The sequence below is a fragment of the Salmo salar genome, chromosome ssa15 (assembly GCF_905237065.1).
Source record: "Salmo salar chromosome ssa15, Ssal_v3.1, whole genome shotgun sequence".
Taxonomy (NCBI): domain Eukaryota; kingdom Metazoa; phylum Chordata; class Actinopteri; order Salmoniformes; family Salmonidae; genus Salmo; species Salmo salar.
In genome coordinates this window covers 94,374,062-94,391,867 of record NC_059456.1, presented here as the reverse complement: position 1 = coordinate 94,391,867, position 17,806 = coordinate 94,374,062, and the positions used below count along the sequence as shown (strand labels likewise).

Below are 17,806 nucleotides of genomic sequence, written 5' to 3'. Positions count from 1 at the left end.
AACAATAGCGAGGCGATATACAGGGGGTACAGAATCAATGTGCGGGAGCACCGGTAAGTCGAGGTAAATGAGGTAATAAAAAGAAACGTCCTCTCACTGTCAACTGCGTTTATTTTCAGCAAACTGAACACGTGTAAATACAGTATTTGTATAAACATAACAAGATTCAACAACAGACAAACTGAACGAGTTCCACAGACATGTGACTAACAAGAAATTGAATAATGTGTCCCTGAACAAGGGGGGGGGTCAAAAGTAAACAGTCGGTATCTGGTGTGGCCACCAGCTGCATTAAGTACTGCAGTGCATCTCCTCCTCATGGACTGCTCCAGATTTGTCAGTTCTTGCACAAAGGCACCTGCAAGTTCCCGGACATTTCTGGGGGGAATGGCTCTAGCCCTCACCCTCTGATCCAACAGGTCCCAGACGTGCTCAATGGGATTGAGATCCGGGCTCTTTGCTGGCCATGGCAGAACACTGACAGTCCTGTCTTGCAGTAAATCACGCACAGAATGAGCAGTGTGGCTGGTGGCATTTTCATGCTGGAGGGTCATGTCAGGATGAGCCTGCAGGAAGGGTACCACATGAGGGAGGAGGAGGTCTTCCCTGTAACGCACAGCAATGAGATTGCCTGCAATGACAACAAGCTCAGTCCGATGATGCTGCGACATACCGCCCCAGACCATGACGGACCCTCCACCTCCAAATCGATCCCGCTCCAGAGTACAGGCCTCGGTGTAACACTCATTCCTTCGACGATAAACGCAAATTTGACTATCACCCCTGGTGAGACAAAACCATGACTCGTCAGTGAAGAGCACTTTTTGCCAGTCCTGTCTGGTCCAGCGACGGTGGGTTTGTGCCCATTGGTGACGTTGTTGCCGGTGACGTCTGGTGAGGACCTGCCTTACAACAGGCCTACAAGCCCTCAGTCCAGCCTCTCTCAGCCTATTGCAGACAGTCTGAGCACTGATGAAGGGATTGTGCGTTCCTGGTGTAACTCGGGCAGTTGCTGTTGCCATCCTGTACCTGTCCCGCAGGTGTGATGTTCGGATGTACCGATCCTGTGCAGGTGTTGTTACACGTGGTCTGCCACGGCGAGGACGATCAGCTGTCCGTCCTGTCTCCCTGTAGCATTGTCTTAGGCATCTCACAATACGGACATTGCAATTTATTGCCCTGGCCACATCTGCATGCCTCCTTGTAGCATGCCTAAGGCACGTTCACACAGATGAGCAGGGACCCTGGGAATCTTTCTTTTTGTGCTTTTCAGTCAGTAGAAAGGCCTCTTTAGTGTCCTAAGTTTTCATAACTGTGACCTTAATTGCCTACCGTCTGTAAGCTGTTAGTGTCTTAACGACCGTTCCACAGGTGCATGTTCATTAATTGTTTATGGTTCATTGAACAAGCATGGGAAACAGTGTTTAAACCCTTTAGAATGAAGATCTGTGAAGTTATTTGGATTTTTACGAAGTATCTTTGAAAGACAGGGTCCTGAAAAAGGGACGTTTATGTACATGTAGGTAGAGTTATTAAAGTAACTATGCATCAATAATAACAGAGAGTAGCAGCAGCATCCCACCTGTGTCATCAAAGAGTGCTGCCAGACAGGATGCGTCGGAGTCTGAGAATCCGATGGAAGACAGGTCATCGTTCCCGGGCCCTGGCAGTGAGGAAGCAGAGGGCTCCAGGGTGGGCCGGGAGGAAAATGGCCCAAAATGTCTGAGTTCCCGTTGTCCGTGCAGGCTGCGCTCCACACAGTTACATAGAGCACAGACCCTTACACTGCTCTCCCTGTGCAGGCAGAGACTCAGTATTAGCCAGACAGCATGCAGGTAAATGGATCCAAAAAAGGTCTAGGTTGTGGATCAAGAAGTAAAATTACTAAAGCACTCACTTCAATTCTATTCCATATTATACTCCATACATTATACTACTCCAACATGAACAAACACAGAAAATATAAGCCCAGCTAAGACTATTTGTTGTACACCTTTGACTGCATGTCTCCCATGTAATACTGGGCAGTGCACTACAGCCCTCATGATCTGAGGCTATTCAGCAACTCTTGGCAGCACAGTGGGAGTTTGTTTGAAAAATCAATATTTTGTGGTGAATGTTATATGGGTATGACTTGTTAACATATAGGTATTGCCAAAAAATATCATTTGAAATGTTGACTAAGAAATCTATTTTTTTCTAGCGCTATGCCTTTGTTAGGGTATCTGAGAAGGGACTTACAGATCTGTGCTGGAAGCAGCAGCAACAGTTTCAGAGGAGTCCTCTGCAGCCAGAGGGGCCTCTGACTCCCCCTCTGAGGGGATTGGCTGCTCCATAGGGGCGCTGTCATCAGCTGGGAAAGGCATTAGTCCACATGCTTTAGGACTTACCAATTTAACCTATATTTGTCTTCAATTTTAAAGAACATTCCAATAAGCTACTGTATGAAAATCCATGCAACAAAAAGAAAAACAAAGAATTATTATAATTAGCAACAACTACTTTTTTCTGAAACCACGGCAGGTATGTTATTGTACCTGTCGGTTCAGAGTCATTTTCTTCGCAGTTTGATTTCTGCTCGTCCATCCCCTCTCCTGATCTCCTTGACAGAGGCCTGAAACGTAAACAAAGTTGCCGAATAACATTAGAGGTAAGGCACATCATAATTTACCAAAATTAACAACAAAAACATTAAATATACACATTATTTACCACATAGTCTTACGCGGGAAAAAACAACAACTACCGGTAGTCACATTTGTGCTATCTGACGTCCAATCGCAAAATCCAGCGAGGCTCAATTTCCCTTTGTGCCCGGCAAAAGCCCGATATTTCACATTGCTGCAGTATAACAGCTAGATTAAAATAGATAGCCGACGTCAGTTAGCTGATTTGGCTAACGTTAGCGTATAACCTCAGACGTGACAAATTCACAAGAACTGTATAAATAATAAATATAGCTTGCAGGAAGCGTATTTAATACACTCCTTTAGCTATATGCATGGGATACTAAATGCATCATTTTGAAACACGTAATCGATTAACCGCGATCCAATCTAGATGAATGAATATGGCTGTGTATCTCCTCAATTTAGTTGAAACCGCAAGCTAGCTAACGTTAGCTACGTCGTTAACTGGTAGCATTCTTGCTAACAAAGTAGCTCGCTAACGTTACTCGGGATTCGCAAACTCTGCATGAAAATAGCGTGTCAGTGACTAGCTAACTAAATAAATAATACATGTTTGAAGACATTTCCATCTTTGTTTTGCCAGAAATGCATAATCCAAACCCACACAAGTCATGTATGGAAAAATAACAAAATATAGGAACTGAAATGTTGTTTTCTTTAAATAAAACAACCCTAAACCGAGATACACAAAGAAAATACAACTTCCTTGTACATTACTTCCTGTTGCAACTGCAAAATCGTGCTAAAACCCTACCACTGTGCAGCATAGTTCCGACTAAATTATAAGGATTAAAGGTACATTAATAAAAAAATATATATACAATTGTATGAGTAATCGATTTGTGATATGTTAACGATGAACAAAAAACTGCATGTCCAACTATGTAGCAATATGACAGATTTAGTGAGAGTTTAAACCAGTTCTAGCCACACAACTTTCTGTAAAAACTCAGGAAAGCATTGCGCCCATACCACCTCCTCCAGTAATGGCTGCAGCCCGAATGAGCCCAACAACAGTTTATTCCAAATCAAAGTCTGCCTGACGTTTTCAGTTTTCAAAGTGGTCTTATGTCAAATGGTCCACACTATTTGTTGTGTACAGTTATGCCTTAACCGCAAAATGAATGAAAAACAGGGGATTGGATGAGAGTTGAGAAGACAATATCTGTCCTAACCCTCTCTATTGTGAAGTGTGAAACACTAGCTAACAACAAATCAAATGTACCTCGCCTCCACCTAATGATGTAATATATACACTTGTATGCGTGTAGTGTAGTACACAATGGATAGCCACATGGAGGGTTACTTTGGAGTATCCCATTCAACAAATGTTTCACTAAATTGGGCCTTGTAGCAGAAACTCACAAATCCCAGTGTTATAGGCTACCTGTGTTTACAGCAAGCCATGGTTAGTTACTTGCGTAACAATATGTTCCATTGCAGTTGGCTGTGTTCAGATCACAATTTGCACATCTTGCCATGAAAATGAGCAGAATGCGATTTACACATCAACATGAAAAGTAGGCACATAGCTAGTAACGTTAGCTATATGATTCAAACTGTGCGATTGAAATAACTGAATATAATGTATGTGTTTGGGGGAAGGGAGACTATTACAGTACAATGTTCCACTGCTACCTAACGTTACTACACAGCCATGTAACTAGCTAGTAGTTATCCGTTATGTAACCAAACCCAATAACTAGCTATGATCTATCAGCGATCACTATGATGATTACTGGAAACTCAGACCACATAACTGAAAGCCACTGACAACACACTGATAATCAGAGAACTCCACTTGATTGCTAGCTAGCTCAAATCAATGCGTCCAAAACGGCAACTCCAAAACCTCAAAAGCTTGTTGGCATTAACCGTTAGGTAAACTCGCTAGCGAAGTTACATGCTAGTTAGCTAGCTAACTAGGAAACAAGATAGTTAGCTAGTTAGGTCGTCTGCCAACTATGGCACTCACACAGTTGGCTAGCTACGCAGTTGAAATAATAAGGGTATTCAGTTTAGCTAAACATGTAGCTTACATTTACGTTAGCTAATGTAATTTGAGTGAATTATTATATGAATTCGTTAGCTAATGCCATAGCCAGTCGGAGTAGCTAGTTAACTTAGTGTCGTTAGCCATCCTGATCAACTAACTTAACGTTAGCTAGCTACAACCTAGCTAGCCTTAAAGGTCAGAGAAATGGATTCGTCAAATAAGTTCGTTAGTGATGTTATTCAACCAAACGACTCACCTTACAATGAGATGGTTGTGTCCTCATACATCCAAACAATCCATATTTGTAGCAGTCTACACAGTTAAATGGTTGATGCTTGCCTCATTTTACTTAGCGGGCTTGCCGGCTGGAGAATGAGGTGAGTGGGGGAAGTGCACCGAGTGTGGCAGGCTGGATAACTAGCGTAGCTAGCTAGCCAGCCACGGAGCTCGAAAGACAAGAGTTTATGGCCAGTTGCTAACACGCCGTGAAAATTGTTAAACAAAAAGTAATGGTCAACGAGTATACAATTATAGCCAATCTTCCATAAAAATGCACGATCGATAGCCCAATGTTCCGAAACATAGGGGAATGTTTAGTAGTTGATGGTAACTAAATTAGATAGACAGATAACGTTAGCTAACTAACGGCACAAGTTAACTAACGTTGGCTTCTCTGCATTTTACTGGTTCGGAGTTGCACTAAGTTGGCATCGGATATTCGACCCAAAATTGGGTAATATCTCAATTTATTAACATTAAACTTTCAGGCATTATCTGAAACAATGTTTTCGACACCTAACGTCTTAACTTTAGCGAGCTATTCCTGTCCGGATCACCACCACGAGTGTGTCGGTGTGTATGTTCCGTCAAGTCGATAAAACAACAACATTTCTCAAGTCTGCAAGGGCGCATTTTGAACGCGCTTCTCCAAGTTGTTAGCTAACTAGTTCAGCTCAAAACCAATAAGCTATCTTAACTTTTTCAGGGTTATAATATTTTAGTGGATAGCATATTCTGATTTTGAACTTGTAGGACGACATTTTAAAAATCATTTTTTACACCATATGTCAGATCATCAGACTGAGCCCAATGCAAATTCATAAACGAGGCAAAACTGTGACTCGTCAATGTCCATGCACGTTGTGTATAGAAGAGCGCATGAAACAATAATGGAATATGATTGGATTTGGATGCCTCTATCGTATGTTAGATTTTAGGAGGATACATTGGCTATCATGTGACATTCGTGAGGTTATGGTATTCATTACTATAATTGCCTCTTTCTCTCACACATGCCCAGATTCAGTCCTACTTCTCCTGTTGAACCGGTAGGCTTCTTGCCTTGAATTTGCCTTGAATGACCCCTTCTCCCTTCCCAGAGTCCTAGTATGCTACTTTCCCATTCTATAGCACTGGCCCTTAATGGCCTGCAGCTCCATGGTGACTCCTGTCTCCTGGCTATGCACTACCATGCCCTTATCTGAGAACATGGCAGCATGTTTCGCTGACCTTGCATGTTTTTCTGAGGAATCAATCAACTTCATTCTGCCCACATCCACCTAGTTCCTAGTACAGTAGAGTTCCTAGTAGGATCAGGTGCTCTCTCACTTTGGTCTACACCACTGCAACTCCCTTTTGACTATCATTTACATGCTTGGACCAATAATGTCTTTTCCCTATCCAGAATGCTTCTTCTGGCAATTTAGTTATTGTTTGTACTTAGGCCTAATTCTAGGTAGGATATTAGGCATCTCTGATTCCTCTTTTCTGGATGTACGCATTAGTGCTTGGATCAAATTCAAAGCCCTGATGCTATATCTTGATCGAGACACATGTGACACTTCATACTTCTGTATGCTGGATTTCTGTGGGTAAGAGTATCCATTGGTTGAGCAAAAATGATGTATATTCAACAATGCAATGTTGCACAATGTTTTGCAACATTGTACACAATAAACATGTCTCAACATTCACTCCTGAGTCCTGACATTGCCACATCCAGGACCAAAACATGTACGTGTCTCACAACCGTTCACCATACCGAATTTGACCCCAATTTTTTATTGATGAAAACATGTCTGTCCATCTGTCTGTCCATTGAATCAAGATTTATGAGGCCTACACCAGAACAGACTGTTCAACTTTCTATTCAAAGATCTGCTCTCAGAGATCTCTCTCAGATCAGAAGAAGAGTTTTTCTGGCTATGAGCTAACTAACCATAAATGGTTGGTTGTGCTGGTTTGGTTTTCATAACGAAATAGGCGATTAAGATACTGGTTGCCCTGACAGGATTACCCAACTCCCACTCAGTTTTAGCAGGATTGGATTGGATTTTTGAGGGCAGGGACTGGTCGGGATTCTTTGACAATCTGACACTGTGCTGTGATTGGTCAAAGATGGTAAAAGTTGGGTGGTATTATGTTGTTGGGCTTCTCCCATTGGTCTGATTTGATGAGCGTGTGCATTCCCATCTGCCCCTTCTATCTCAAGGATAATCTCCTGGATGGAATACCTCCACAGCTGTGAGCTGTCTACTACACAATGCTAACTGGAACAATGACATTCAGTTTGTTTCCTTTTTATTTTTTATGTATTTGATTGTGTACGCATTTCAAGTCCCCCACCTACTGCTATTACTCTGCTCTTCTCCAATGTGCCTGATGATCCTCTTCTGCACCCAACACTGGTCAGGTTCAATGTAATCTTTGAATGATTTCCAAAATATGGCACTGATAAAATATAGTATCGTCTCACTCTCTCAACAATCAGGCTATTCCTTCTAGACCATATTAATTAGAGTGCACCTATTGAGTATCCAGAATGAAGGTACTATGGGAAGATGGAACACTTACCTGGACTGGATAACTCATTACTATGCTTTCAATTACTACATTTGTATATCATTTCTATGTTAATAATAGCATCAATAAAGTGTTGTTAGTTACTATTGTAATTACTGCATTATTACACAGGCAGGTATAAGCAATAGCTGCAAAGACCCAAAAGTAGATATAATCCACAAGTATGACGTCAGGTACACCACAAGGGGGTGTATAACCTTGTATTACACGTCACAGGATGTACACACTGGGTAAATCTGAGGTTAAAGGAGCTGAGAGGAGAACGTTTCAAGATAAATAAATGGGACAAAACAGAGACAACAAGGGATTGTTCGTTTAGGTTAATAACAGAAAGGAAGTGTCAATAACAGTACAGGTCACCATTAACAAGCTATGTTACAAATACACTTGTGAAATACTTGGAGAATCAGAGCATAGAGATTCCATTACTCAGGAGCCGGGATGGAGAACATAATTAAGATAAACAGAGAGAAAGGGCAGCAAGGGACAATATTAAGTCTGGGTTTCTTATTAACTACTGGGCCACCAGTTCTGCTGGATGTCTGAGTTTTAACCCTTTCTGCTACAGTACACATGTTTTGCTACAGTACATATGCACCAAGAAGACAGCTCCCACTGTAATTCGGAGGCTCCAAATATGACTATAGGCCATGGTCAGATTTCTCAAGTTTTTCATGTAGTCTTTTGGGTATTTTATTAGGATCCCCATTAGCTGTTGTGAAAGCAGCTGCTACTCTTCTTGGGGTCCACATGAAACATGACATAATACAGGACATTAATAGACAAGAACAGTTCAAGGACAGAACTACATCAATTAAACATCTTCTAACATGTTCTGTAAATGTAATTTGCAAACCCAAACCCTAGGAGAGAAAACGATTTAACGCCGAGAATCTACATGTAAAACAGGAACACAAGCAGGGTTTACGGTACACAGTGATGCATTATTATTTGTTTAATTACACTTTTAAAAGTCAACATAACAAATGAGGCCATAGTTATAATAATTACAATAAATTGCTACATTTATATATTATGATTCAGAAGGTACAAAAATAAAGCTTTGACTTGTTCTGGCACATACTCATATTTCCTCATTGTTTTAGAATAATAAAGCATATAGGAAACCCACATTTTATGTTGGCTTATACTGTAGATGTTATCTAAATAAGATACATATACAATGGATTCTTGACAATACACATGCTGATTCCGTTATTATGGCGTCCATTTCTCTCAGGAATGAACTTGTATAAAAGCCTTCTAGAACACATTATCTTTGAAGACATTGTCCGATTCTACCTGCACCCAAACCAACCATCAACACATTTACTGAAAGTAAAAGAGGAAATACAATATTAATACATTACAATGCAATTACCAGTAAGATGCAAATATACTCTTTCGGGGTGCATAAGGTTTAACATTTTAGTAAAAGACAGGGCAGTAGAAAAAATAGGAACATAAGTGGAAATGTAACAGTACAGTAGCAATTATCAGTAGGACTCTGTGGAAATGTAACAGTACAGTAGCAATTATCAGTAGGACACTGTGGAAATGTAACAGTACAGTAGCAATTATCTGTAGGACACTGTGGAAATGTAACAGAACAGTAGCAATTATCTGTAGGACACTGTGGAAATGTAACAGTACAGTAGCAATTATCTGTAGGACACTGTGGAAATGTAACAGAACAGTAGCAATTATCAGTAGGACACTGTGGAAATGTAACAGTACAGTAGCAATTATCAGTAGGACACTGTGGAAATGTAACAGTACAGTATCAATTATCTGTAGGACACTGTGGAAATGTAACAGTCCAGTAGCAATTATCAGTAGGACACTGGAAATGTAACAGTACAGTAGCAATTATCTGTAGGACACTGTGGAAATGTAACAGTCCAGTAGCAATTATCAGTAGGACACTGGAAATGTAACAGTCCAGTAGCAATTATCAGTAGGACACTGGAAATGTAACAGTAAAGTAGCAATTAGCAGTAGTATACAGGCACCAGAGTTGAACCTATAGTGCCTTTAACCTAATGATGAAATGTCTTTGGGTCTAGAAAGAACTGTCCAAGCCTGTGTAGCAGCCTAGCATACCAGTGCACACTCAAAACCTTTTCTCGCACAGAGTCACAGTGTCCCCTCTCAATGTCTCTGTTTATGGGTACAGCAGCCCAACTGCTTTGTCTGTCTGAAGTGTTTGTATTCACATACATGCCTGGGCTGCTGAGTGTCTGATTCACACAAATGTGTTGAGTGTTGCAGTGAGTGGGCTTCTTCGTGTGCTCTCTCTCTGCCTCTGTGACCTGCGCTCCCAGTGTGCCCTCCCCCCGAACCAGCTGGGTGAATGACAGCAGCAGTCTCAGAGGCCCAAACGCCCAGTGTGCCAGTCTATGGTCCTCTATAAGTGCATAGCTGGATGCCAGCACCCCATCCACAAACAGAGTGCCGTGTTCTGTAAGGGGTGCGTATACACCCATCCCTTCCTCCTGCGATACAGATGTGATCCTGGATGGTTGTACTCGGCCGTCCGCTCCATGGACGAGTACATAGTCCCCCGGTTTGGCTCTACTGGCAAACTGAGCCTTGTACTCACTGTGGTGGAGTTTGTGATGGGGTGCGAGGAAGACCAGGTGGTGGGGAGAGAGGGCTAGGCGGCGGCCATCTTTTGTGGCCAGGACCAGGAAAGTGGACCTGCTCTCATGGTCTTGGTGTAGGAATAGAAGGACGCGGCTGAGGACGATGTGTCCTGACCCAGTCAGGGCCAACACTCTGTCTCCAGGCCCCAGGGAGGCCAGTGTCTTCTGTCCCCCTCCGGCCAAGGTCACCCGGGCCCAGCCTGGGAAACAGCCCCCCTTCTCCACCGCCACAGAGTGATCTGAGGGGGGAATCAATAGAGAAGGTGACTAAAACACTATATTTTGTTAATTACATTGATATAAGATATGCATGAATGTATGAAAATAATGACAGGAATAAATGTAAAATACATCCAAAGGCAAATCACTGGAAATAATGTATTTGTCATGTATTAAATATACCAGTTAATATCCACTTGACTTACCAGCTTTGACAGAGCAGTGCACATGGTACTTGGACTCATAGTACACAAAGTCAAAGCCAGCCTCCACAGCCAGCTGGGCTAGCATGCCGTACTTGTCTGGGATGCGGTCTGACGTGGTGATGTCCACAGCCCGTCCCTCATAATGAAGAGAGTCAGGAGGGTGATGGCCATCCTCATCCCAGGCCTCTGTCACCCTCAGCTTCGTCCCAGGCCAGTGGTTCATCACCGCTATGGCTAGTTTGTTGAGGCAGTCTTTACAGCGCTGAGGGACAGGGAGAGGGGTGGAGAGATTTCGTGAATACAATATGATATGATACCATTCAATTGAACTATGCTGTCATAATGTATCTACTGTATGCCAATAGAGTCATTCATTTGCTCTCAATGATTGCTCTCAATTAAATTAGCCCTCATATTCTCGTGAGAATTATTAGGCAATTGGCAAGTATTTTCAGCATTATAGGCGGGTCAGTCGATAGCAACTATTGACATGTATGAACCCCCTTAGAGGGGAGTTACCAGAGACTGTTGTAATCATTCATTAATGAGGGGAAAGGAACCGCTTGAGACAGAGAGTAGATATGAGCTTGTTGTCTACCTCGCCCACAATGACCATATATTCATTCACTCACAGTCTCATTCAACCCCTTGTAACTCAATACCTAAAACCACAACACTACTGCAACTAACTGTATTCCTCCTATTATCCTCGCTAGGTTATTTGTCTCTAGCCTGGTCCCCCAACATTTTTTGCTGTCTTGCCACCTTGCAACAAAAACTGATCTGGAACCAGGCTAATTTGTCTCTCCATTGACATCATCAGATTTAAATTGTCTGTATTCAGAGCTACTAAAGGCCATTGCCACCCTCTCCAACCTTTCTCAAACAATCAGAACATAAGAACACAAAGCTACTGTAGCCATTCTAGAACATTCCTTGGCCTTTTCTGCTGGGTGAGGGAATAATTAAGGCCATTCAGTGAGTCAGTGGCACCTCTTTGAGACATTTGATCAGAAATGTGAACACCAGCTATACACCCACTACTGGGCTGCAATGATACATACTGTATTATGTTTGAATGTCACAGGTAGGTAGGTAGGTAGGTAGCGGCAGGTAGCCTAGCAGATAAGAGCATTGGGCCAGTAACCGAAAGGTTGCCGAAAGGTCACTGTGCCGACTAGGTGAAAAATCTGTTTGTGCCCTTGAGCAAGGCACTTAAAACCATCATTTTTCCTGTCAGTCGCTATGGATAAGACTGCTAAATGACTGCTAAATGACTTCTAAATGACTAAAATGTAAAATGTAATATCACACAATAGCAGTTTACAATATGTCATGTCAGAGGCTAAATCTCTGTACTCTGGTTAATACAACGTAACGCTCACAGGTAATAGGTTGACTGTACAGACCATCAAACTGAGGCTAACTTTTAAGAGGCTCTTAAGCATTGCCTCCTGAAAGTCCCAATTCCCAAGGAATTGGAACCATAGAGATGTATAGAGATCATTGAACGACTCCAGCACTGCACTGGGCGGTAAGTCACCAATATTAGCTTGACACTTTTTTTTAAACATCAAAAGAAAAAGAAAATTGTAGTACGTTAAAATGGGTGATGTCACAGATGCCACAATGGCACAGATACAACGTTGCAATCGCTACACATCTCTATGGTTGGAACAGTTTGTTAACCATTTTTCAGAGAGAGAGACTTGGCAAGAGAGACGCAGAGCAGCTAAGAGGCGAGGTCCAGGCTAAGTGAGAGGGCAGAGATACAGATGGGAGGAATGCATGGGCATGCACTCAGCCAGAGTGAGAAAAGAACTAGGGATACAAAACAAACTGCCTACATTTTTCTCGCCATGCCATTGAAGAGAGGCGTTTCATTGTCATTGAACTACAATAGTCGGTTTTTCCGACGGTGCCATTACTTCAGCAGGCGAGAATTTTGTATAGGCGACCCCTTGGAGTGTCCAAACCCTACACAAAGAACGTCTTTCACATCTGGCCAGAGAGAGGGGCACATGCACACATACTGTACACACACACACACACACACACACACACACTGGTACATGCACGCATATACACACTGGTCCTCAGACTGGGAATCAAAAGGGCATACACACACTCAACCACAGATTTCCATCACATACTGTACACAGACTGAACTCCAAGCATCACCACATGAGTAGGTAGCCTGCATTTACAGAACAAATGTTATGCTCAATTGTGAAGGATAGTCTTGATAATGATGGTGAATTTTAAGAATCTGACAGTTAGTTTGAAGATTACAGTAGGCCTACTGTATGTCTTAAATATCCCATGTCCAAGATTACATGCCTCTTGTATTTGGATCGATTCTCCCTTGACATCAGAAGTTGAGAATACCAGCCATTTGAGAGAAATAACAATGCGCTCATTGTTCCACGGCCTCAACTCAAAATGCTAACATCACACTGTGGCTTCCTTGATATTCTAAAGAGGTCAGATATGACATATGAGAGAGGTCTGTGTTCTTGTGCTGATGTGCCTGTGTCGTAACTCCTCAATTCCTGATCATATTTCAATGGTCATATGTAGGGTTTAAAAATCCTGGGAACATTCAATCAATTCCCTGATTTTCCCTAAATCAGGTTGGAGGATTCCTGGAATCAGGAGAGAATAAGCAGGAAATCTGGAATCCTCCAACTAGGAATTCTGAATGACCAGGGAATTTATTGAAAGTCCCTGGAACTTTGCAATCCTAGTCATGTGGCAAACCTGACTCTAATGCAAGTTTACCTGCCTGGCCTCACCTACGAATCCCTCCTAGTATGCACACACAGAGCAGTAGAATCAGAGGAATCGTTTTATTACCAAGCAACAAAGACTTTGGTTAAAGATTAAGAGGACATGATCCCCACAAGTTGGAACACATTCTCCCAGAGTCATATTACATTACATCCTGATTCCCCCCCATCTTATAAAGAAGGAGGGGGGAAAATTAGACACCTGGGACAGAATTATTTGATTAAACAAGAAGTTCACACCAAAATAGTTCAACCAGAGACTGTAAACTGTCCATTACTGAAGTATCTATGGTTTAGCACCTTGTGAGTAACTATCCAGCCCACTATTTATTTGATTCCCTTTTATCAAGTAACAAAAAAGGAAATGCAGGGAAAGTGATTAATGAATTAACATCAGTTTATCAAGTTGGAGTTGTGAATTGGAGAAAATGATTCCTGAAAATGTCACAATAGTGATTAAAAAAAATCGATGTATACCACTACCTTCTGTAGTTCATCAATCATCCAGCAGAGGGATTCCCCTTATGAGCTAGCACAGAGAACCCGTTTCCCTGCACTGAAAGACTATCCTCCAATGGTATTATACTAGGGACCTACTGGCCTGTCTAATAGTAACTATATTAGTGTAACACACAGTCATGAGTGACCAGTGACTTAAACCGGTCAATGGAAAGGGCACCAAGTGGGTCGATGGGATCTTGACGTTGTCACACAGTAAATGTCCTACAAAAACAAACTGAAACCTGCAGATAATTGTACTTGATTAGCCATTACAAACACTGTCTGACCCAGTCTGTCAACCAGTCTTACCTTGGTCATGAAGCGGTCAGCAAGGGTTTTTTCCTCATCTTTGAAGATGATATCGGTGTTGTAGTTACACACCAGTTCATTAAAGCGTTCTGAGTTACGTGTGATCTTGCCCTCCACCCTCCCGCTGGCACCTAGGTTGTTCTCGGAAAGTTTGGGGAAGGAGGTCTTGTAAGGCATGGGGGTGAGTTTCCTGGGCCTAGGGCGGTTGCCATACCCAGGTCCTGGCCCGCACCCCTGGACCAGGGAGCTCCACGTGAAGATAGCGAGCAGGCCAAGCCGTGCCAGGCTTTCCCACCAGGAGGACACCTTCATTGGGGACACCTTCAATGATCCACCGTGCCCACTAAGCAAGCCCCGTCTCAGGCACTTAAATGCATTTGAATGATGGGGGTCAAATCTTGGTGGTGGTCCATTCCAGAGCATGAGTTGTAAAGGTGTTATAATGTTTCTATAGAGCAAGGTTGGCCATTATGGATCAAAATCCCCATTGGAAGTACAGGGACGCCGTTCTGTAAAAATCCATGTTGACCCTTTAAAATGAACTTTAATCTCTACTGTATTGTTATATCCTCTTGCTTATGTAGTTTCATGTTTTGTCGATTACTCCCTTAATAATTTATGACACTTAAAACTATTTTCCTTTTCAGAATGTTTAAGATTTATCATCCTTTATGCTGTTCACAATAAATGAAAAATAAATAGTTCTCATCCTTATCAGTCTTTGGAGGTACAGGTACCTGTTGCCATGCAGGTGTTTCTCGAGCTTCCAGTCGCCTGCCTGCCTACCTGCCTACCTACCTACCTACCGCCTCTCTCTCCAGTCACCGGGCAGTTCAGCAATAGCAAACCTGACGCGCACCTACCTCACTGTTGCGTCTCTGTGAAATATCTCCTCTGCGAATTCTCCTGATCGCATTCTCAGAATCTCATCCCATTCCTGCCTCCAGCAATGCGCCTCGAGATGTTTTGTCGGTCCACTTGTGTCTCGTGTCGTGTTGAATCGCTCCTGCCCGCCGTGCGCTAGCCATTGGGTTCTTATTAGAGTCTGGACAAGATTGCCCTCCCTTCCTTTACACGCTCCCACCGCGACAGCGCACGCCTCCACTTACGTTATTGCCGCACTTTATGTTGTTATACAGTAGGACGTGACCGGTCTTTTTCCCTCCCAAGAGGCAGAGGTGAAGATAACCGGATTACGCATTATGGTGATGTTGGTAAATCTTATTACACACATACATTTGGAGAGGTCGACCAGGGGGACTATTAACCTACTTGTTCGACAACTCATTGAACACAGAATCATGGGATACGAACGATTTACAGCGGACAGAAAAAGTATGTGAACCCTTTGTAATTACCAGGATTTCTGCATAAATTGGTCATAAAATGTGATCTGATCTTCATCTAAGTCACAACAATAGACAAACACATTGTACTTAAACTAATAACACACAAGCTATTGTATTTTTCTTGTCTATATTGAATGCATAATTTAAACATTCACAGTGTAGGTAGGAAAAAGTATGTGAACCCCTAGGCTAATGACTTCTCCGAAAGCTAATTGGAGTCAGGAGTCAGCTAACCTGGAGTCCAATCAATGAGACGAGATTGAAGATGGTTAGAGCTGCCCTGCCCTATAAAAACACTCACAAAATGTGAGTTTGCTATTCACAAGAAGCATTGCCTGATGTGAACCATGCCTTGAACAAAAGAGATCGCAGAAGACCTAAGATTAAGAATTGTTGACTTGCATAAAGCTGGAAAGGGTTACAAAAGTATCTCTAAAAGCCTTGATGTTCATCAGTCCACGGTAAGACAAATTGTCTATAAATGGAGAAAGTTCAGCACTGTTGCTACTCTCCCTAGGAGTGACTGTCCTGCAAAGATAACTGCAAGAGCATAGCGCAGAATGCTCAATGAGGTTAAGAATCCTAGAGTGTCAGCTAAAGACTTACAGAAATCTCTGGAATATGCTAACATCTCTGACGAGTCTACGATACGTAAAACAATAAACAAGAATGGTGTTCATGGGAGGACACCACGGAAGAAGCCACTGCTGTCCAAAAGAAACATTGCTGCACGTCTGAAGTTCGCAAAATATCACCTGGATGTTTCACAGCGCTACTGGCAAAATATTCTGTGGACAGATGAAACTAAAGTTGAGTTGTTTGGAAGGAACACACAACACTATGTGTAGAGAAAAAAAGTCACACCAACATCAAAACCTCATCCCAACTGGAAAGTATGGTGGAGGGAGCATCACGGTTTGGGGCTGCTTTGCTGCCTCACGGCCTTGCCTCACGGCCTGGACAGCTTGTGATCATTCCTCCTGACCGTTGTGCAGGTCTGATCCACAACTACAGAAAAGGTTTGGTTGAAGTTATTTCTGCCAAAGGAGGGTCAAGCAGTTATTAAATCCAAGGGTTCACATACTTTTTCCACCCTGCACTGTGAATGTTTACACTGTGTTCAAAAAAGACATGAAAACGAATCATTGTTTGTGTGTTATTAGTTTAAGAAGACTATGTTTGTCTATTGTTGTGATATGATGAAGATCAGATTACATTTTATTACCAATGTATGCAGAAATCCAGGTAATTCCAAAGGGTTCACATACCTTTCTTGCCACTGTATAAAAAGAGGCAAATGATTAGAGTTTGTCTAATCTAATAAAATATACTTTGTTACACATTTAACAGGTTGGTTAGAATTGAATTGAGTTCCTACACAAACATCCTGATATCCTTCTGAACTTTGTATGCCCTTGTCCACAGATCATTCCTACTTGGAGGGATTCCCCACTACTGTTATTAATTTATGAATAGATAAAAGGTGAAGAGGGTCCATGACAGAAAGGCTGTGTAAGAGCTTCCTGCTGAGTAAAGAGCTACTCCAGCCCTATCTCTCACACACACACACACACACACACACACACTACTGTCTCTCTCTGACTTCCAGCTTTGCTTTCCTTTGTTTTCTGGAGACCCAGGTTGACACCATGGCCCTTGACCCCCCCCCCCCATCCTCCTCAACCCAGCGCACCCAATACCTCTTAGCTGGAAACGCCCCGCCAGCCACTGCTGGCTCTATCAACATCTTATGTGTATTCGTCTCAGAACAATAGCTGAGATTGGAGAGTCATAAAAAGGGGAAGTATTATGTCACAATGAAAGGGGTAATTAAGAATCTGTGTCTCCAGGAGTCTGATGTTTCTTATCATTTATAGAGGCTTAAATAAACAGAGAGGTCACAGGTAAACATTTGTCATCTGATTCTTCTAGCTTCCTGAAAAATCTCCTGAACACTGTCTGCTTGCCAGTGGATACAATATACTTGGCCGTACAATACTACTGTACTACAAAGTCTTGTGCTGCCTCTTAAAACAATTCACGCTTTTAGGAGAACTCTTTAGCCCTTCAGCCTATGATACATTGTGACCCCATAGATGTTGATACATCACTCTCACATGCCCCTCATTCTTTCCCGGTATTCCAATGTTGTTTCAACCATATATATCTATATCAGTCTGAAAAACACCAGGAATAACACTATTCGTAGCCAGAGGTCAAACAGTCATAGCATAATAGTG

General features: G+C 42.4%; 2 protein-coding genes across 2 annotated transcripts in view; both read right to left on the bottom strand.

Moving 5' to 3' along the window:
* The window catches only part of LOC106572669 (histone-lysine N-methyltransferase 2D), a 64,254-nt gene extending 60,866 nt beyond the window's left edge, over positions 1 to 3,388 (bottom strand). Inside the window, exons 1-4 of the mRNA XM_045696334.1 lie at positions 2,713 to 3,388; positions 2,538 to 2,614; positions 2,242 to 2,353; positions 1,583 to 1,794 (exon numbers count right to left, since the gene is read on the bottom strand). Coding sequence (XP_045552290.1) covers positions 1,583 to 1,794; positions 2,242 to 2,353; positions 2,538 to 2,614; positions 2,713 to 2,717 — 406 coding nt within the window. The 5' untranslated portion in view covers positions 2,718 to 3,388. The remainder of the gene's footprint in view (positions 1 to 1,582; positions 1,795 to 2,241; positions 2,354 to 2,537; positions 2,615 to 2,712) is intronic.
* Positions 3,389 to 7,852: 4,464 nt separating this feature from the next.
* On the bottom strand, positions 7,853 to 15,442 carry LOC106572671 (indian hedgehog protein). The gene is made up of 3 exons (XM_014147052.2): positions 14,218 to 15,442; positions 10,619 to 10,880; positions 7,853 to 10,432 (listed from the first exon to the last, which is right to left on the bottom strand). Exons 1-3 carry the CDS (start codon positions 14,638 to 14,640, stop codon positions 9,588 to 9,590), a joined length of 1,530 nt encoding a protein of 509 aa, XP_014002527.1. The 5' UTR covers positions 14,641 to 15,442; the 3' UTR covers positions 7,853 to 9,587.
* Between the last annotated feature and the right edge of the window lie 2,364 nt (positions 15,443 to 17,806).